Here is a 20,931-nt window from a genome sequence, read left to right as displayed (position 1 = left end):
AACATGTCTTGCCCCTAAGAAAGTAAGCGCAAGACCACAAAAAGGGAAACCAAAGGAGAAGAAAAAAGAGAGTGAGAGGCAAAAAAGCATGTCTTCTTTGGCTCCTTCATTTCCTTCCATCAAGATCAGAATCTCTCCTCATCCTTCTCACAGATTGCCTCTCAGGCCATCTACCATCATCAGGAGCTCCAAAGCTGAGGGCCCTCTAAGGAGACCTGCAGCTCCTTCTCTCTCCCCACCCACCCCTCCCTCTTCCTCTTCCTCTGTTTCTTCACCACCCCTCGCTCCACCTTCCCCTGCCCCCGCGCAGGCTCCTCTGCAGCCGGTGGTGGTGACTTTGGAATACCAGAGGAAGGTGGCCAAGGAGCTGCAGGACTACTTCAAGCAGAGGAAGCTTGAGGAGGCAGACCAGGGTCCTTTCTTTGGTTTCTTGACCAAGAATGAGATCAGCAATGGCAGGTACCAGAGAGAATTGATGGCTTATGCCTTTTTCATTATGACTTAATTTTTTAGATGAAAGATTCACCTCACCTCATCTCATCTCTCTATTATATGAATATGTGGTTTGGAAAGATAGGATTGGTGTCTTTCAATTGTTCTTCGATTTACGTAAATTTATCTGATAGGTGATTTATCGAGTCTCAATCGCATGAAGATGACATCAATTTACCTGGTGGACTAATTGCATTATAATTTAGAGAAAGAGATTGTTGTGATTGTAATACTATAGTTGTGCATTAGTAATTTAGAGAAAGAGATCTGTGATTGGAATACTATACTTGTGAGTCTATCGATTTTATTTAGCTTAAATCATTGATCAAAATGTTTAGGCTGAAGTTGATAATAATATACTTATTAGATCTTTAAAATCATAACATGACGTATATGAGACGTAACCCTCCATGTTATGACGTGTTCTCTGATCTCATCCACGGATAGTCTTTTCCTACTCGACTTCCCTTACTATACATTAATATTAGGTCGACTCTAATATCGATTGTTCTGACCTAGGCTTAGTGGGTTAATTGACCTGTCAACTTTATTAAACCTAAATCACATACCAAAATACTTAATCTTAAGTTGACAATCGTACGCCCATTAAATTCTTATAAGATAATCTTAAAAACTCTCCTACTTAAGGGCTTAATCAAATCTTAACATGATGCGTGTGAGGCGTAGTTCAATGATGACTCTATGGCAAGCGAGTTACTCCTTTCACATATAGTTTTTTTCTACCTGATTCCTCTCATCATGTCTTGATACTAGATTGGCTTTGATATCAGTTGTCATAATCCAGGCATCATGAGTTAATTAGTCCATCAACTTTATTGAATCCAAACTACTTATCAAAATACTTAGATAGAAGTTGACAGTAATATATCCATCAGATAGATATATATATATATATATATATATATATATATATAGGTCAAAAGATATTTATACACAAGAATTTATCGTATAGGTCACGTATTCTCATCCTTATCGCATGCTGTGACCAATTGGTTTACAGAAAATTTTCATTCTAGTGCTGTTCATTACAATCCATGAATTGAATTCGCAGTACTCCAACTTCTCCATGGATTGCTTGTTGCTGTTGTTTTTGCTAGACAACGTTGGATGTTCTTTTATCACCTTCTGCTTCCCCGCGGTTTGTTTGCTTTGCTGTATGTTGTTGTTCAGTGATCTTGCTCATGGGTGTTAGGCTTTCTGTGTTTCGATCTTCTAAACAGCAATGACAAGTTGATTAATTCTAAACTGATGACCAGAAATGTATGTGCTCAGGAATTCATAGTATCGTCACATGTTTCATCCTTATGACGAACTGTGACGGATTGGTTTATGATAATTTTCTTTCTAGATGCTGTTCATTACAATTCATGAAATGAATTCATGGTACTCCGTCGAGTTCTCCATGGATTCCTGTTTGTTTTTGGAGAATGTTGGCTGTTGATTGTCCTGTTTTGATTCTGTGCAACTTGTTTGCTTCGCTCTTTGTTGTTTGGTGATCTTGCAAATGGTATTAAGCTATCCTTAGTATCTTCGAAACAATGAGTTAGATTAAGAGATGTTTGTGTTAGATTATATAGTTCTATCTAATTATGCAAGATAAATTATAGATTTGATTAAATTTTGATTACTTCAATAGGAAGAAAGTTCAATTATGATAGAATTTCTTAGGAAATGATTAGAGAGATTTCTAATTATCATTCTTAGTCCATAATCTATCGCTTATATGGATCCTATGAAGGATAGAAAAAGCAAAGAATGCAAGTTTAGTTTTTCTTGCATATCGATATAGCTTTAGTTTTCGGATCCGATAATAATGCATCTATAAATCAGATAAAGACTTTTTGAATGACATCGAAAAGTACGTATCGTATATTTGATCTCCTGTTATTTGATTTTAATTTCTAGCATTAAAATTTTTCATACAACAAAAGCATAATCATGATTTTTATGTTTATAATTAGTATTAAAGTCATGTTTTAAAATTAAATACGTTAGATCTATTTATTAGCATTCTTCGTGAGAAAAGGTGTTATTCAGTTTTCATTTACGATGCTTAAATGATTCATCTGTGTTGTTGATATGCTTTTATTTCTAGTCTGTTCTATCATTTGTTTATGGTTAATGTGAGATTTCTCATGTTTGATCGATAGACCACCATCAATAACTTATTGTTGATAATAATATTATTGAGGGAGGCGACCTCCAATAGTTATTAACCAAATTGCAAGCAATAGTTGCTTTTGTAGTAGAAGCATCGTGGGGTACAACAATTAGCGACAACTACATATATGGTTGCCTATATGTAGTAGCCTAGCAACGATTGACTTGCCTTGGTCATAAGTGGTTCTAGTAGTGTCGTTGCCTATGATAGCTACAGTGATTACAATAGTGCCACTACGTGCGGTGGTTGTAGTGCCACTACCTGTAGTGATTGCAGCGATTATAGTAGTGTCATTATTAGCAACTAATGTGACAACTGTAGTAATGCCATTATGGTGGCATTTCTGGCTGTGGTCGGCATCAATTAGACATCAAATTCTAGCAATTGAACAAGCAAAAGTGTGAGCACAACTACACGTCACGATAATCGTTGGGGTCGATAATCAGAGCGTGTGCATAATCGCAGGTTGGCATGGTGGCACAACACTACACAGTCACGATGTGGTCACTAGTCGATGCACAACACACGTGGGCATGATGATGGTGTAGTCGTTGGTTGATGCATAACCACGCGTGAGCATTATGGCACGATACGATGATGGTGAGGTTCCTAGTTAGTTGTGTGAGAACAATCATGCTACCACGGGTAGTGTGCAAGCGATAGACGATTACTACATCGCTGGTGAGACTTGCATATATGGGCAAGGTGAAAAGCAACTACAACGGTTGCAAGAGAGATTTTAGGAAATTTTTAATTAAAATGATCTTTTTACGCCTCAAAAAAATTAAATAATTCTAATCTATGTTCTTAAATTCATTTTTCAGTTATGCCCTTCATAAATTGGATATTTTTATTATATTTAACATAAAATTATAATTTTGTTCTTCAAAACTTAAAGATTTCTCTTATGTCCTCAATTATAAAATTGACTAATTTAATTTATTTTAATCAAATATTTTTATCAGACCTAATCATGATTATATTTTGATTGTTTGATTAGATTTAGATCTGATTAATTAAATTTTGATCAATTTTTTACTTTGATCAACTTTAATTTTTGACGGACCTAATTTAGCATGTGGTTGGCTCAAAATATATGTGCTCAATTTGGGTAGCCCAATTAAATAGGATTGATTAATCTAAAAGTTTCATATGAATTTTTAAAAAAATATAAATTATTATTTGTCTTTATAGTTTTCTTATATAACATATTGATAAAATTTTATATTTAATAATTTAAAATATAGTTATTATTTTTAGATATTTATTTAGTTATTCATATATATATATATATATATATATATATATATATATATTTAAAATTATGAAATAATATTTGTTTTTTTTAAGTATGATATATGATTTTTTATAATTATAATTATCATATGATTTTTTTATATTGATTAATATTTAATAATTATTATGATTATTATTTTATTATTTTTGAACTATTTCAACATACATTAGATTGAAAAAAAATTATTAAATATTATTTGTAACTCATATCCTTAAGTTTTCTCTGATTGGTAGCTATCAAAGTGACCTAGGATAGTAGACTTATAAGATGTGAACTACAATGAATATTTTAATATTTATAAAATATTTTTTATTATCTTTTATATTATTATATTGATTTTATAGTCGTTAAAGTGATCTAACCTAATAACTTATAAAATTAATATTAAATGATATAAAAAAATTAATATTCATAATGACACATAATTAAGAGATATAGATAATCATAAAAAAGAATCTATTTCGAGTAATTATGTTATAGGATAAGATGATAATATTTTAGATATCTATATAGTTTATGATTATATACCTAAATGTAACAATACTATTGTTGAAAAACTTGGAAGAGCATCATATGCACCGCCTCGAAAAATAAAATAGAAATCGATTTTTCAAAAATAAATTTATATCAAATGGTACGACGATCGGGAGAGATAAACTCATGAAACCGAAAACTACATAAGATTCGTGATATGCTCTCACCTAAGGGAACTCGTATATCCCTGTTCTACAAATCTCAGTCTGTGGATGAAGGAGATCTCGTGTTCTCCTCTCTAGCGGTGATTCACGTGATAGGATGAAGCGGTAACACACCTTCTCTCACGACATGTTCTTTCCTCGCTTTCATGCACTACCACAAACGCAATAGGGGTAGTCCTTCTTGCTACCCTCTCACACCAAAGAGAGGGGTAGTCGACTAAGGAGAAGCAATGAGAGGAGTTAGGGAGGTGGTGGCTAAAGGGTCCAGCCTTATAACCCTTTTAGTCCCACATCCTCTTTTATAGAGAGCTCCTACAATAAACCCTAATGGATCCTATTATATTGGGTACTATATTTTCATTCAATTATCCTAGCATATTGGATACTGGATCTCCATCCAATTATCCCTAGCTTAATGAAAATTAGATCTCTATTAAATTATGCACTCTAAGTTTTTATTAGGTCTCACCTAATAAATCCAATAAAATAAGGATTTATTGGATATCACATACTCAACCTCTATTTGTCATGTCATCCACTATTTGTGTATGATCCTTTAGGCCCAATACCAAGCTGGCCGTGAGTTGCATTTGTCAAAACTCCTTTTGACTCAGAACTCCTTTCGATTTAGTAAATTATCATCCCTTTATGATTCATTAACTCGACTATAAACGTACTAAGCCACTACGCCATAGTCCCCAGATGGTATAAAAGAATCTAATCCATTGGACTTGTCTATACTCAATTATTATATATGTGTAGTCCCTCATCCATCTAATATTCTAGAGATCGAATACCGGGTGTGGTGTTATTGGCCCCATACGGAATCTTCTCGAGTCTTGCTCTAATCGGATTTTTCTAAAGAACTCATTCTCCCTTAATCTGAATGACCCTAGTCATAGATTTATTTGAGTAAGAATACACGAAATATTCCTCTTATGACATTGAGAGTGAATGATCCTCTATTGGTACTCAATTGCTCTCGTAAGATTGACTACTATTCCCGATGACCTATTGTGCTATATTTGGAATCTCAAGACCTATAAGTTCGGTATCAAAGAGCAGAATACTCATACAGGACATCCTTGGTGTCTCAAGTCTAAAGACTATACACACAACTAAGACCACAAAACCGTTGTTTGATGATGAGATATCATTAACCATCCAATATTCTATGAGTGAATTATTCAGTGAATTCATTCTCCAATGAACATCTACACTATATTCCTAGTGTTCACACACAAGCAGTTATAAAACCAACTGCCTCTATTATATGGACGGGCATATAGATTTGATTATAATTATCGATCAATAGAAAGAAAATCTAATTATGATAGAATTCATTAAGAGATGATAAAGACTCTCGTAGTTATCATTTTAGACCCTATGCTCTTGTGTATAAAAGGATAAGACTTTAAACAATCGGTTATTGAGATTACATATCTATTCTTAATCCTAATATATCGTTTATAACGATCTTGTGAGGGATAATAAGAGATGAGAAGACGAATCTAGTTTTTCTTATAAATCGATATTGGTGCAGCTTTCGGATTGGACGACGATGTACATATAAATTGAATGACTTTATCTTATATTTGATGTATTATTATTTGATTTTAATCTTTAGCATTACAATTTTTTACATAACACAAGCGTAACCAAAGTTTTTATACTTACAGTTTATACATAAGAATTTCTAGTATCAATCAAATATTCTAATCCTTACCGTGAGATTTTACCAACTGGTTTATCATAATTTTCTTTCTTGATGTCATTTATTACAACCCATGAAATTAAATTCTGCTACCCCATCAACTTCTCCATGGGTTTCTGTTGCTTGTTCTAAAGGATATTTCAATCACCAGTTTCTGTTTCTGTGCGATCTTGCAGATGGGCAATGTTTGGATTTGCAGTAGGCTTGCTGACAGAGTATGCAACAGGTGCAAGCCTGGTTCAACAGCTAAAGATCCTTCTCTCCAATTTTGGAATTGTGGACTTGGACTGATGCCTCGTATCATAATCCACTTATGTGTAGGTTCGATCAAAGCAGACCAGTGTTTTTGAAAGCATCATGAATCTGTCTTCTCTTACACACTCACTACATTTCCCTTCCTCTGTTACATCACAGGCATGTAGAAGTCATTCTTGATCATAACTAGCAAATATTTGTGGAAGAAGAAAAAGAAATTGTCATTATTGAAATGCTTTGTGAAGGTTTGAAGCTTCTTTCTAATAAGACTTTTATGAAGATGCCATTGATGAACAATAGAAGATAAGATTTTCTCATATGAGAAAATCATTCTACTGAGGAAAATCTTTTATTATGTTGAAGAAAATCCTCTCTCCTATGTATAAATAGGAAAAGGAGATGTTAATGTATTCAAACTAAAGTTATTTCAATAAAGCTTCTTCACTTCTTCTTCAATTAAGCTTCTATAATAATTATTCTTATCTTTTATTATTTTCCTCGTGGTATCAGAGTCATTTGCCTAGCAAACTCACATTCTCTCTTCTAATATGTATAGAGAGAAGGACATGTTAATATATTCATGTTAAAATTATTTCAATAAAACTTCTTCACTTCTTTTTCAATAAAACTTTTACAATAATTATTTTTATCTTCTATTATTTTCCTCAGTATCATCTTATAGATAAAATTAATCTGTTCATCATGTAGATCACAACGATTGAGGTGTTTGTGAGCCATTCAATATTATAATCTAATAAAAATATCTATTGTAAATTTTTCATCATTTATCTTTATATATATATATATATATATATATATATATAAAAGAAAAAGCCTTATGGATTTGAAGATATTCTTATTTTGCCCTAAAAAATAAATCAAATATACACACAAAACACGGCTAAAGATATTTTTAACACCTCGGACGAAACTACCCATACGCGTACCAGTCCTTCGAGGGGACGGAAGGAGTGGTTGACCGGATGCGTCATTTTATGTGGGCCCCACGCTGGCCGCGTCTCTCATCACAAGGCAGGCGGAAGTGAGAGGGCAAACACGAATCTCGCAGTCTCGCCTCTTCCCTGCGATTCCAAATCCTACACCTGAGATCTGGAGATTGCGCTGGGGACTTCTCTTCGTTCCGATCTCCTCTTCATCTCAGCACAGATCTTCGTGGTTCGCTCCGGGGATTGGATCCCGATCTTGCTAGCGTTGGCTTTTGTTCTTCTTCGACATCTTAAATCTGGAAATTGTGTTGGAGAATTGTCGAGGCTTTGGTCTGTTTCTCCGTTCGATCGTTTGAAAGGAGAACTGGAAGCTGTCTGTTGCTGAGTCTTGATTCAGATGGTTCTTGCTCTGAATTAGAGAGCAAACATAAGAAAGGTAGGGTTTTGGAGCGAGAGGAGGAGTCATGTTCTATGGGGCGATCGTGTGGGATCCGTGGCTCATCGTGTCGCAGATCGTCTGCTTTCAGTGCTTGTACTATCTGACCCTCGGATCGTTCATGGCCATTCTTGTGGGGACGCGGGTTTCCCAGATGAGCCTCATGTACTTCTTCGATTTCTCGACGCTCACAGCTTCCACCGTCACAGGGTGGTGCGCCATTGTTTCGTTCCTTCTCAGCTCCCTCGCTGGGTAAAAATATCATGTTTCTTGATTTTGCATATCATTTTGTTCAAACCTTCGGAGTTATCTTTCTGAAACTGATGTTCCTTTTGAACTCTTTATATTTATTGTTCATTTTACGCTTGCCTCCAAATAGTAATTTGGCTCCGTTGAACATGTGGTCTGAAATATGTGTTTCGATGTTATATTCAAGTTTACACACATCACTACTGTTAGTTCTGTGAGTTGCCATTGATATTTAATGAATAGCAATTCCAGTTTTTGTGGTTCTTTAACTCTAGGGACCTTTGGCTTGCGAAACAAAAGTATTTATCATAATCCATGCTCTCAACTTTCACTTGTTTTGTCCAATGATATTTGGCTGTAATGAGGCAGTCCTCTCAGATTCACCTATCTTTCTTGAACAGTAATTTGTATGATGGAGGCCGAATTTTCATGCCATACACATCTGAAATATCTTTAATATTTCCCTACAAACTGCTCCATAGCAGCTCATTCGAGTCCCTAACTATAACATTTATTTCTTACTTAAGAAATGTATTTATAACTTCTAACTACTATGAGTTACATATTGTTATTCACAGCTTTCTTCATGACTCTATGTTTTTTTCTTGATACAGAATGCCCTTATCTGGTATTGTAATGCTTTCTTTTTGCCTTGAAAAAACAAGGCCTACACTTGGCTAGTAAGAATAAGGACGTTTTATGCATTACATGACTCATGAAAGTGACTTTACAAGATATATCTAGTTCTTAGTTCATATTATTATCAAGAGAAAAAGATTCTTTGATATCGCTATAGAAAGTCATTGACGGCTTTCAAGTAGTTCTTGCTGTGCATTATTCATGGTTTGCTTCTCATGGTACTAACATAGTCTTACAAAAGACACATGGATTGATAATACAATGGAAACAACAAAAGAAAAACAATGACAACAATAACAACAATGATTTGTCACGTCACATGTTTAGGAAAAACAGATTCGTCTCTAAATTAAAATATTATTTCTTGGCAGTTCTGTATTTGCAAGTATATTGTGTGGATGAAATAGTTTACCTATCTACATTATTTTGTTTTTTGCCATTAGATATTGATAGTTATGTGTAGACATTAAAGTTCATCTGATGATACTAAAGGGAAGAAGGCAGCAAATTCTACATTCAATACTAATTGGTACTAGTGTACCATTGACTTCAGTGCTCATATTCTCTAATATTTTGTGATTTTTATCCGTTATCTGATGTCTTGATCAGTGCAAGATTACCATTAGCTTACCTTCGACAATTGCCATTTACCCATCTTTTTTACTGCTTTGGTAGGAATTCAATTTTCTTCCAAATAAATTGGTAGCTTAGTAGGATTTGCCTTCAAAAGGAAAGGCTGCTTATAACCAACAACATTATACCTTGGATTTGTCATATAGGTATCAGGTGTTCCTAGACTAAAATCTCTTTAGCAAAGTACATTTGAATATTATGGTGAAGAGCAGCTTGTTATATTATTGATTAGTCTTGTCTTTTACAGGGGTGTTTTGGTATCTAGGATAGTGCGTACTGGAAGTCCATGCTATGTTCCCTAGACATGTGTGCATGTTTTATCATACATATATTCGTACATGAATATATATGCTCATACATGATAATGTCAAAGTTACCTCTTCCTTTGATACCTACTGTGTACTCTTTTTCCTAATATATCGATATGGGAACTTTCTTCCTTGTCTCACAATGGATCTATGAGTTTGAGAATGATTTTACAAGTCATAATACATCTTGATTATGGAGGTCTCAAAAGTTCAATTTTCTTAAGTGTATAATGTTCCGAACTAAAAAAGTGATGGAAGAGTAGATAATAAGTTGATTATCTAGGCACGCTGTTGCATTAGCATAGGTACGTTTCAATAGGCTACTTAAATAATATTTAAAGTTTTTAAAACTAAACATGCTTGGTGAATGCTGATGACAGAATTTATTCCTTAATTTACCTCTTCTTTCTTGAGCAGGGCAATTTATTTGCTATATTTGGTAGAAAGAGCCAAAAAGTGCTTGGACTTTTCAGCTACCCTCTACATTATTCATCTCTTTATATGCATTATATATGGAGGTTGGCCATCTTCCATTACCTGGTGGGTTGTTAATGTCACTGGTTTGGCATTGATGTCTTTGCTTGGTGAGTGGCTGTGCATCAGAAGGGAGTTGCAAGAAATTCCTATCACACGGCTTCGTTCAAGTAAGCAATCTTTTGCTTATTGCTATTGGTCATTTGTATTCTTATTCTTCTGTGGCAAATGCACACCTTTGTTAATGTTAAAATACTATGGTTGGTTTCTTCACCAGTGACTACTATTTTTTGGAGTTGCAAGTTTGCCCTCTGCTTGCATCAAAAACTTTTTCTTCTAATTTCATTAACTTCAATGTTAATGGATATTGTAAAATTATTATCTGTGTTGCCATCCTTTTGTGTCAAAATTACAGATATTATTGCCACATTTAAACTTTTTTAGAAAAAAAGACATGATATAGTGCCTAGAACCTTGCTTCCAATTCCTCATCCATGATCCAAAGCCTTGTGTTTTCTATGCAAATTTGCATCCTCTACAGTAATTAATGATTCAAATCAGACAGACATTTTTATAACTACAGTGGTTTTCTTCTTTTTAGGAATATTTTGTTACCTGGTATATCGTCAAATCTTAATTGAAAGCTTTAAATAGTTTTAGATGACCTGAACTTTTAAATCATAATTGAAAGCTTTAAATCATAATTGGTTCAAATAAGGTAATCAAACCAAACTTTTAAGTCTAGTTTGGTTCGATAGTAGTTAGTTGGTTTGATTAAACCAACTAACATAGTTACTTACCCTCAAAAGCGGCACTTTACGGTTGCGCGACCCTGAGCCAACCCTAGCGTTGTTTTTGCCTCCGCCACCGACGCTTTCTGTTACTGCCTCCGTCGCAGATGCAGCAGACCGAGCCTTCCTCTGTCGCCAACGAACAGGTTTGATGGCCTCGCAAGAGCCCATAGCTTCCTTCCGTCGTCGCTCCGTGTGCAATTCCTCAACCTGTCGAGGGAGAGGACCACTGGTTCCTCCGCCACTGACGGACTCCCTTTGGAACTTTCGCTGTTGTTATCCGTAGCTTCCGCTACTATCGCTGCTGCCGTCTGCAGTTTCTGTCGTTGCCGCTTCCGCTACTGTCGTTTGTAGTGCTGTCGCAACTGTCTTAAACTAATCCTCCGCTTCTACTGCCAGCTTCTCACCGCTGCTACTATTGCCAGCTTCTTACCGTTGCCTCTCCTTGTCACTTTCAACATTGTCGGTGACAATTTTATCCCCTTACTATTAATAAATAGTTCTTTTCTCCCTCTCTAACTATTGTTAACTATAAATAATATACTGTTAACAGTAGATTGTTAACTACTATATAAAGTAATCTCTATTTACTAGATTGATAATATAGATTTTAACATTGCTAATCTTTGTTTATTTAAAACGTTAGTGTTTTGAGTCTTTTTGATATTTTTGTTACTAAAAGATTTTTTTAGATCTTGGTACTTTAGATCTTTTTAATTTAATATCATATTTTATTTAAATAAACATATTTATCAATTATATTATATATTTTTTATATTTTAATATTTCAGAGAGTCTCGTTTCACTCGGGCGAGCACTTAGCGCCTAAAGCTTTTTGGGCCCTTGGTGCCTTTTGGTATCTAGCGCTTTTTAAATCACTGATCCAGAAAAAAGTAGGTCCACTACTAAATTACTAATAACTTTTTGTTAGTAATTAGGGTGGAAACTACCTGGTTCTAGGTGAACTTGGAAGCTACCTATGTATCATTCTAACTTAGGATCCATGTAACACACATACACACACACACACACACGGAGTTATGAGGTGTGCCTTCATGTTCTGTAGGATTTTAAGAAACAGAGTCCAAAATAACTTTTACGTTTTAATCACTCTACTCTACTCTTGTTTTTATAATAGGCATTAGTTGACTCTGAGGTTTATTCTCTGCAGATGTTTGACAGGTTAAAAGAGCATAGGTATATGACAAATCCAAATACACGTCTGATGCTTCTTCATATTCTTCAGAATCAGAGAGATTTACATCACTGAAAGCAGTTAAATGTTATAGTGGCTGCTGTAAAGAATTTTCTTTTTGTGGAACTCCATTGTCAAGTTGTGAAGGAGCTTAAATGTGATACGACACATCAGAAATGACATGCTCTACTTTGCTATCTGAGTACCAGCAAGGTTAATCTTTTATTAATTGTTTTACTGGATGGTCTTGCGGCAACCCAATTAAATATGTAATCAAACAAAAACAATTCAAAGTGTGACTTGCCCCTTCTATTTCTTTATGGTGATTGACTTCCATGTCTTTTTGTTCTCTTTTTAGGGTGTGTGCCCAAGTATAACACGTGTGAAGTGATACTCTTTCTTTCTTAGATCTTTTTGTTGATGATTCTATAAAGTTGTGAAAGAATGACCACCAATTAGTGGCATATTCTGTTGTTCCATCTTATTTTGATTAACAAGGGTGATAAACCCATGCGTGATGGACTTTGGAAGTAGTCTTGGATCTTAATTTCCTACATGTTGGTGACTAAAAGGTCAGTGATTTCTAATTCTCCAGATTGTTCTAATGCATTATTATCTTGTATTTTTCTAAACACATTTTCTTCATTCATTTCTTCCATTCCAAACGTATCTGTTCTGATATTTGTGGCTGCTAAAGTGAGTCAGTCTACTTTTGTGTAGTCGTGTAGAAGAAGGCTTTATAAAATTATTTCTGATAATATTTAAGTGATTTCTTGACCCAAATTCTTTGTTCACCTTAAATTGATTAAAAATTAAAATAGAAATTATAACCTTTTACTTGAAATATAAAATTTAACCTCTTTAACAATAAAATAGAAAAAATTTAAATAAATAGATATGTAGATGAAGAATTATATTATTTTTAAACGGGTTAAATTATTTTTTAATATGATCCAAAAAAAGTGTGACCCCATTCAAAAATAGTGCAACTTAGGTCTACATTTCTTTTTCCCTAAAACTTCATAAAATGATATTTGATAATATTTGAATAATTTTTTGTCCCCAATTGATTCTAGATTCACCTTAAATTGGTCAAAATAAAAATATTTTAAGAACTAAATTAATTGAAAATAAAATTTCAAAAGGCCAAAAATAGAAAACTAGTCATTTAAGGCTTCATAAAAATTTTGGCCAAAAAAATTGTAATTTTAGCTTAAATTGATCACAAATTTAAAAAAATTACTGTTTAAGGTTGAATTAACTGAAAATATGTCTTGTAATGGTCCTAAAATTAAAAAAAAAAAAAAGTTACCATTTAGAGCTCATTAGATATTTCTAAGGTTTTTTTTGGCAAAATTTTGCTATTTTTGGATAAAATAAATTTGTGTTACACTATTTCTAAATGAGGTTATACTTATTTTAATTGTGACCCTAAAAATAGTTTACTCCCATTAAAAGATAATGTGGCTGAGGGTTCAAAAGAATTTCTTTTCAAAACTTTAGAAAACCTTATTAGATAATATTCAAGTGGTTATTAATCCAAAATAATTTTGAATTAATTTACCTTAATTTGAACAACATTTAAAAAATAAGACTAACTATTTTAAAGCTTGAAAAATATAAAAATAGTCATTTTTAGCCCTTTGCAAGTCATTTTAAAGAGAATTTTCTTAAAATTTGATATTTTTAGATGTTATTTTTTTATTTAAAATATAGTAATCATATCATTATATTACATTTTAATTTATATTCAATAATACAATTTTTTGTATTTTTTTATACTATTATTTATACTTCAAATTTAATGATAATTTGAAGATTAATTTTATATAATTATTTTATGCTTTTATTAATTTTAACAGATAAAGATTTGATAATTTTATTCAAAATTTTGGGTTGATTAAATCTGGCTCAGTTGAATGGGGTTGTTTGATAAGAAAGGAAATTAGATAAAATAAAATAAAATAAAAGAGTCTTCGAGAGCACTAAAAAAAAAAACAAAATAAAAATGGACATTGAGAAAAAGATAATATTAGTAACATTTTTTTTAGAAAAATATGTGTATTTCACTCTAAACATGAACTATGGAAATAGGTAGATGAGTATTTCGATTTTTCCTCAGAGTTGTTCTCCAATCGGTTCAGTTCTATCAAATGTTTTTGAGGAATGACATGAACTTACTAGAAATGTAAAATGCAATAGCATGATATACAACAACTTAGCGGCATCCATTACGATCAACAAAATCATAAGGTTTTTTTCTTCTTCTTTCTTTCTTTTTTTTTTCCGAAAACAAAAACTTTTATGTTTTGTTCTTCACATGGACTATGACTAGCACAATCAGCCTCATGAGTCACAAATAAAATTCCTTAACAACAAGATCTTTGATAAGGTAATCAGCATCCATTGCAATATGATTAATTCCTTAACAACAATCAACTCATTGATGTAGGGGTCACCAATATAGAATGAACTTTAAGTCACACTAAAGAACATTTGCCCCAATAATCTCTTAAGGAAAGACCAACCTCTTTAGTCCAACCTGAAATATTAAACACCATATTAGTTTTTAGTTTGATCTAACTATAATTATTGAACTAGTCTCAAGAAAAGTGGTGTGCCAATACCTTTAAAGACATGTCAATGGAATATCGAGAAAATAATGTTTCCATTTAGTTTTTATTATCATGATAGTCATATTTGAATCATGTATATATAGGTTTAGAGTACTTCACTCTTTGATACTAGATTTATAGGTTTGGATATCCCAGATCTAACAAAATCGATCATCGGAAGTGGTAGTCAAACTTTATAAGAGCTATTGAGTGTTGATAGAGGATCATCCAATTTCGATGTCACGAGAGGAATGTCTCATATGTTCTTGCTCAAACAAATCCCTGGCCAGGGTTCGGATCAAGAGAGAAAGAGTTATTCGGGAGAATCCGATTAGAGCGAAACTCGAATAGAAACCGTATGAGTCTGATAGCACCATATCCAGTATACGGTCTTTGAAATGTTAGATGGATGAGAGATTATAAGTACATGGTAACTGAGGACATATATGCCCAATGGATTAGATTCACCTGTATCGTCTGGGGACTACGGCGTAGTGGCCTGGTACGTGTGCAATCGATTAGTTAATTTAATTATTATGGAGATAAAAATGTTAGGATCGAGAGCACTAAGAGGGGGGGGGGTGAATTAGTGCAGCGGAAATCTTACAGCGATTAAAAACCAAAAGCTGCGTTCGTTCAATAAAAACTATTATGATGCAAAAGCTAATTCTCAGTTTGTATCTAAGTGCAGTTTGCGTCTAAGCGCAGATTGCGTCTAAGCGCAGTTTGCGTCTGAACACAGTTTGCGTCTGAACACAGTTTGCGTCTAAGCGCAGTTTTGCGTCTAAGCGCAGTTTACGTCTAAACTCAGATTTACGTCTAAACGCAGTTTTACGTCTAAACGTAGATTTACGTCTAAACGTAGTTTTACGTCTAAACGCAGATTTACGTCTAAACTCAGATTTACGTCTAAATGTAGTTTTGCGTTTAAAAGCAGTTTTGAACCTGGAAAAGCGTTTTACGTAGAAAGCAATTTGCAGTTATAAATGGAGTCCGAATGTAAGCGTAAACTGCAGTGTGAAGATCGTACGAAAACACGATTTACGTTTGAATGCAGATTCTGAAAGAACAGCACTTAGAACTTGTTCGTGAAAGCGCAGAGAGCAGTAGTAATGGAGGAGGTTTGCAGTAATGATAAAGTGCTCAAAAATAAACGCAAACCAGAGATTTAGAGTGGTTCGGTCAGCCTTGACCTACTCCACTTTTGGCTTCCTCCACCGACGAGGTTGCCGACGTCAACTAGCTGCCTTCCTTCAATGGGCGAAGGCTAACTGCCCTTTTACAGTTTCTCTCCTTTTGACAGGCTCAGGAGACAACCTTTACAGATCCTTTCTCTCCTCTCTTTACAACTCAAGACTTGAAGAACAGAAGGAGGAGAACTTTAGGACTTTACACAAATTTGAGCTCTTAGAATCACTAAAAAGATCAAGAATTCGGTGTGGATCTGTGTCTTTTCAGTGCTGAATGGGTGGGGTATTTATAGGCCCCAACCCAGTTCAAATTTGGAGCTCAAAACGATCAAATCGATCAAATCCCAGAATTCTGGGATCAGGCGGTTGCACCTCTTGACTGGAGAGGTGGCACCGCCTGGCAGAGCTCGAAGACTGAGCTCAGGCGATTGCTTCTCTCTGCCAGAGCTCGAAGACTGAGCTCGGTGATTGCATCACCTGGCAGAGCTCGAAGACTGAGCTTGGTGATTGCATCACCTGGCAGAGCTCGAAACTGAGCTCGGTGGTTGCATCACCTGGCAGAGCTCCAAACTGAGCTCAGGCTGATGCACCTCTCTGCCAGAGCTCGAAGACTGAGCTCGGTGATTGCATCACCTGGCAGGGCTCGAGACTGAGCTCAGGCTGATGCACCTCTCTGCCAGAGCTCGAAGACTGAGCTCGGTGGTTGCATCGCCTGGCAGAGCTCGAAACTTGAGCTCTGGCGGTGCTACCTCTTGGCAGAGGAGGTTGCACCGCCCAGTCTAGCTCGAAGACTGAGCTCTGGGCGGTTGCACCTCTCGGCTGGGGCGGTTGCACCTCCCAGCCTCGCAGCCCTGGCGGTTGCACCTCCTGGCTGGGGCGGTTGCACCTCCCAACCCCCACAGCCCAGGCGGTTGCACCTCCTGGCTGGGGCGGTTGCACCTCCTGGTGCAATCAGGGTCCGAATGGTTCACTCCATTCGGCCCACTTTGAATCTTTTCAGGGGCCCAATTGCCCCAAGATTAAGCTAATGGGATCACCTCCCATTTTCATGCTTAATCATCATGCTAACTACGATTAACTCTAAGACAACTTCTGCAGCTTTGCTCCGATGCATCAATCGCTTCTTCCGGCGAGTTTCCGGCGAACTTCCGTCGATCATCCGATGAACCCTCGGTGATGCTTCTGCGGACTTCCGGCAAACTCCTGGACTTTGCGATGATCCACTTGGCGAGTTCCGACGAGCTTCGCTTGGCAAGCTTCTGGACTTCTCGGATCTGTTCCCGCAGAACCTCCGACGACCGTCCGTACTTCCGTCGAACTCTCGAACTCCCAACGTGATCATGAACTTGACTCCGGCGCAACTCCTGCTGCTTGTCTATCTTTCATCGTAGTTAATCCTGCACACTTAAAACAAAACTTCGATCGAGACAATTAATCCTAAGCAATTAACCAAGTTGTCCGGCATGTCATTGGTCCCTCGACGCTTCGTCTGATTCTTCGGCGCATCGTCCTCTCCTGCGGCCTATTGCCCAATCGGCCAGTTGACTCCGCAACTCCGATATCCTTGGCACAATACCCGCTCTACTTGGCCCGATGCCCGAGTCCACGGCCCGAAGCCTTCTGTCGATACGTCGACCGATCCACCGGCCCGACGTCCAATCTTCTGACATGTTCCTCCGGCACAACATGATTTTCCTGCTTTAATTGTCTCATCCTGATCAAAGCATCCTGCGTTACTCAAAACGCAGATTAAATCATAAACATATATCAAGTAGTTTCATCATCAAAATACGAGATTCAACAATCTCCCCCTTTTTGATGATGACAACCACTTGATGACGGAGTTAAACTTAACTCCCGGAGTTTAAACAAACTCCCCCTATCAATATGCCATATTGATAGAACCTTGAATTCAACCTGAATTCAAGTCATTGCAATATTCATCATGAATACTTGCAACACGTCAACATGAACATATGCATAAACTTATGCATCACATGTCATGTCATCAACATACTTCTCCCCCTTTGTCATCAACAAAAAGGAGAAGTACCACAATCAAGTGTTTGTGATATTGGTTCAATTCATTGCATGAAAAACATAGTATCAAGTTTTATCATAATGCAATCTTTGGAGCTAGAAGATTTAGCAAGTATTTCATCATGCTTAGAACATTCATGCTATCAAGTTTTAGATATGCAAGTTTTATAGCATATAAGATAGCAAGTTCTACATCATGTAAGCTAGCAAATTAGAGATGTTCAAGAAGGCAACTCTTGCTTCTTGAAAATTTTGCTCACTTTGCTAGATGCGCAAGTTAGCATTTTTGCCTCTTTTGAGATAGCAACTTTTTGCTTCTCTTTAGACCAGCAAGCTAGCAATTTTTACGATATACAAATTTCACAATATATAAGCTAGCAAAAATTTCGAAAGCAAATACAAGATAGCTTTCTTGTGTAAGCTCATGATTCTTACTTCCTATTGCAATGTGCAAATTGCAAGTTTTGCTTCAACTAAGATATTCAAGATAGTGATGTTCAAGAAGACAATTTTTCTTCTTGAAATGAGCAAGTTAGCAATCTTTGCTACTTAAGATAGGCAAGCAAGCAGTCAAGTTTTTGCATCTTCTTGACTTGTACAAGCTAGCTATCTCCCCCTTTGTCATTGTAAAAAAGGAAGAGAGAATACAGTTTTGTACTTCTTTTTTCCTTTTACAACGATTTCAAAATCATGACAAAGGATGAATAATCAAGTTATGAATGTCAAGACAATTTTTCATCATGAATATTTTATCATTGCATGCATCATTATCATAAGTTGAAGTATTACATGCATGATATCATATCACCATTCATAATTACATTAATGTTTCAATATAGCAATTTCTTCTCAAACTGTGTAACTTGGCACTCATAGCATTTTAGATCATGATTTACATCATATGCAATACATCACATCATAATTAGAAAGCAAGTATTGCATGCATAATTGCACATCATAAATGTTTCATATCATGATGGTATCAATTTTGTCAAATTATATCCTGCCATGCATGATCAAAACTTCTCCCCATTTTATCATTGAAAACAGGAAGAAAGTAGGGGGTAGAGCATAAAAGTATTAAATATTTTAATCATTTCAAGGCATCATAGATCAAGTTATGATTCGTGATTCATCATAAAGCAAGTTAGTTTTCAATCATCACATAAGGCATTTAAGGAATTTTTGAAACATAGGAGAATGATTAATTTAAGCATACAATGTTTCAATCCAATTCAAGTCATGAATATCAATGCTTTCATATTGTGAGTATCAATTCATGAATACCACAGGATATTATTTGTGACTTCAATTTTGCAAGATCAAGATTATGATTCAAATCAAATCATTAACTTGAAATTCATAATCAAGTCATTAAAATTAATTTCGAGATTCACAAAATATCATGAAATCATTAATCTCGATCAGATGGGAAAAGCATTTTCTTTTTAAGTGATTCTTTTAACGCATCATAAAAAAAAAAAAAAAAACTCATTCATAATTCAAGTGATTTACAAGATATCATAAATGAATTTATCACTTATATTTCATCAAAATCGAGAACTCTAGAGATAGAAAATGATTGAAGCATTTAACATGATTGATGCATGATTCATATTTAAAGTGTATCTTATATCGTAAATACGAATCAAGCATTTGTCAAATCTGAAATCATCCTCAAAATTACATTCAATAAATTCATGTATGACAAGCATAGATTTATTGAAAAATCAATAAGATAGAGGATTACATTTCAAGTGTTCATCAATTGTAGCATTTCATCATGTGGTAAGATATCAATGCGTAAAACTGTGAAGCAAGATTTTGTTTGATATCTTGATACAGGGCATATAGCAATGATAGCAATCATATATTTCTTGGTGATGCAAGCATGGGATAATCATAGCATAGTGTTTATAGCATCAATTCATATATTTCTCCCCTTTTTTAAGTGTTTCATCTTAAGTGATCGATTTCATGTTAGCATGCCTTTTCATTTATGTCAAATGAAAACATGCATCAACGTTTAGGATCGTAAAATGAATTTCATCATAAAACCATCAATCACAAAAATCATCATGTATATCTCATGCATGAAATTGTCAATCGAAATATTTAATTTCATCATTATGCATTTCTTCAAATCAAACATGATCTTTAATCAAAATCGAGAAATAACAATGGAAATTAATGTAATGCACATTATTACTTCTTAACCATGATTTCATATTTTCAATCAAGATCATTTTATTTGTTTATCATAAAATATGCAATATTATCATTTTCGAAATTACTTAGTATGATCATAATAATTTTTCCCCTTTTTTTTTTTTAAACATGTAATTTTTAAGAAAATTAATTCTAAACTAAAAGAGAAAAATACATCATGAAAGCATCAAGTAATTTCAAAATAAATTAGGGGGATTTCGATTACCTCATCATTGTAGGCTGTTAAGGCGTAGTTTGCCGCCTTGCTTTTGTTGACTTTCTCTTCTTCGGAGGAGCTCGATTCATCCCAATTTTTGTTCTTCTTCTTGCGTTTAAAGCAAGTAGTTTGATTCTTTTTGCTTTTTAATTTTCGTTTCATTTGTAGTTTAAGTTCACCATCACTTGAGCTTATGCTCGAGTGGTCTTCAAATGTTCTATGTCCCAAATCCTTCCTGTTCTTTGGAAGGTTGTTTTGTTCATCATTGTCCTCATCACTTGAGTCATCGCTCAAGTGGCATTCATTTGTCCAGAGTTCCAAATCCTTCCTGTTCTTTGGAAGGTGGTTCTC

At 34.8% G+C, this 20,931-nt stretch overlaps 2 protein-coding genes across 4 annotated transcripts; both read left to right on the top strand.

Moving 5' to 3' along the window:
• On the top strand, positions 1-7,094 carry LOC103974139 (light-harvesting complex-like protein OHP2, chloroplastic). 3 transcript variants are annotated; one of them, XM_065135772.1, is made up of 3 exons: positions 1-459; positions 6,560-6,700; positions 6,798-7,094. In XM_065135772.1, the coding sequence occupies exons 1-2, from the start codon at positions 89-91 to the stop codon at positions 6,672-6,674; spliced, it is 486 nt and encodes a 161-aa protein (XP_064991844.1). In that variant the 5' UTR covers positions 1-88; the 3' UTR covers positions 6,675-6,700; positions 6,798-7,094. The 3 variants fall into 3 exon arrangements, with proteins under 3 accessions (XP_064991844.1, XP_018677272.2, XP_009387177.2); XM_018821727.2 differs by having other exon boundaries at positions 6,560-6,704; XM_009388902.3 differs by having other exon boundaries at positions 2-459; positions 6,560-7,094.
• Positions 7,095-7,682: 588 nt separating this feature from the next.
• Positions 7,683-12,630, top strand: LOC103974138 (uncharacterized). The gene is made up of 3 exons (XM_009388900.3): positions 7,683-8,273; positions 10,268-10,494; positions 12,287-12,630. The coding sequence occupies exons 1-3, from the start codon at positions 8,050-8,052 to the stop codon at positions 12,292-12,294; spliced, it is 459 nt and encodes a 152-aa protein (XP_009387175.1). The 5' UTR covers positions 7,683-8,049; the 3' UTR covers positions 12,295-12,630.
• The last annotated feature ends 8,301 nt before the right edge of the window (positions 12,631-20,931 follow it).

Source organism: Musa acuminata, chromosome BXJ3-1 (genome assembly GCF_036884655.1).
Source record: "Musa acuminata AAA Group cultivar baxijiao chromosome BXJ3-1, Cavendish_Baxijiao_AAA, whole genome shotgun sequence".
NCBI lineage: Eukaryota > Viridiplantae > Streptophyta > Magnoliopsida > Zingiberales > Musaceae > Musa > Musa acuminata.
The sequence above is the reverse complement of the archived record's forward strand: the minus strand, read 5'-3'. Positions and strand labels throughout refer to the sequence as shown.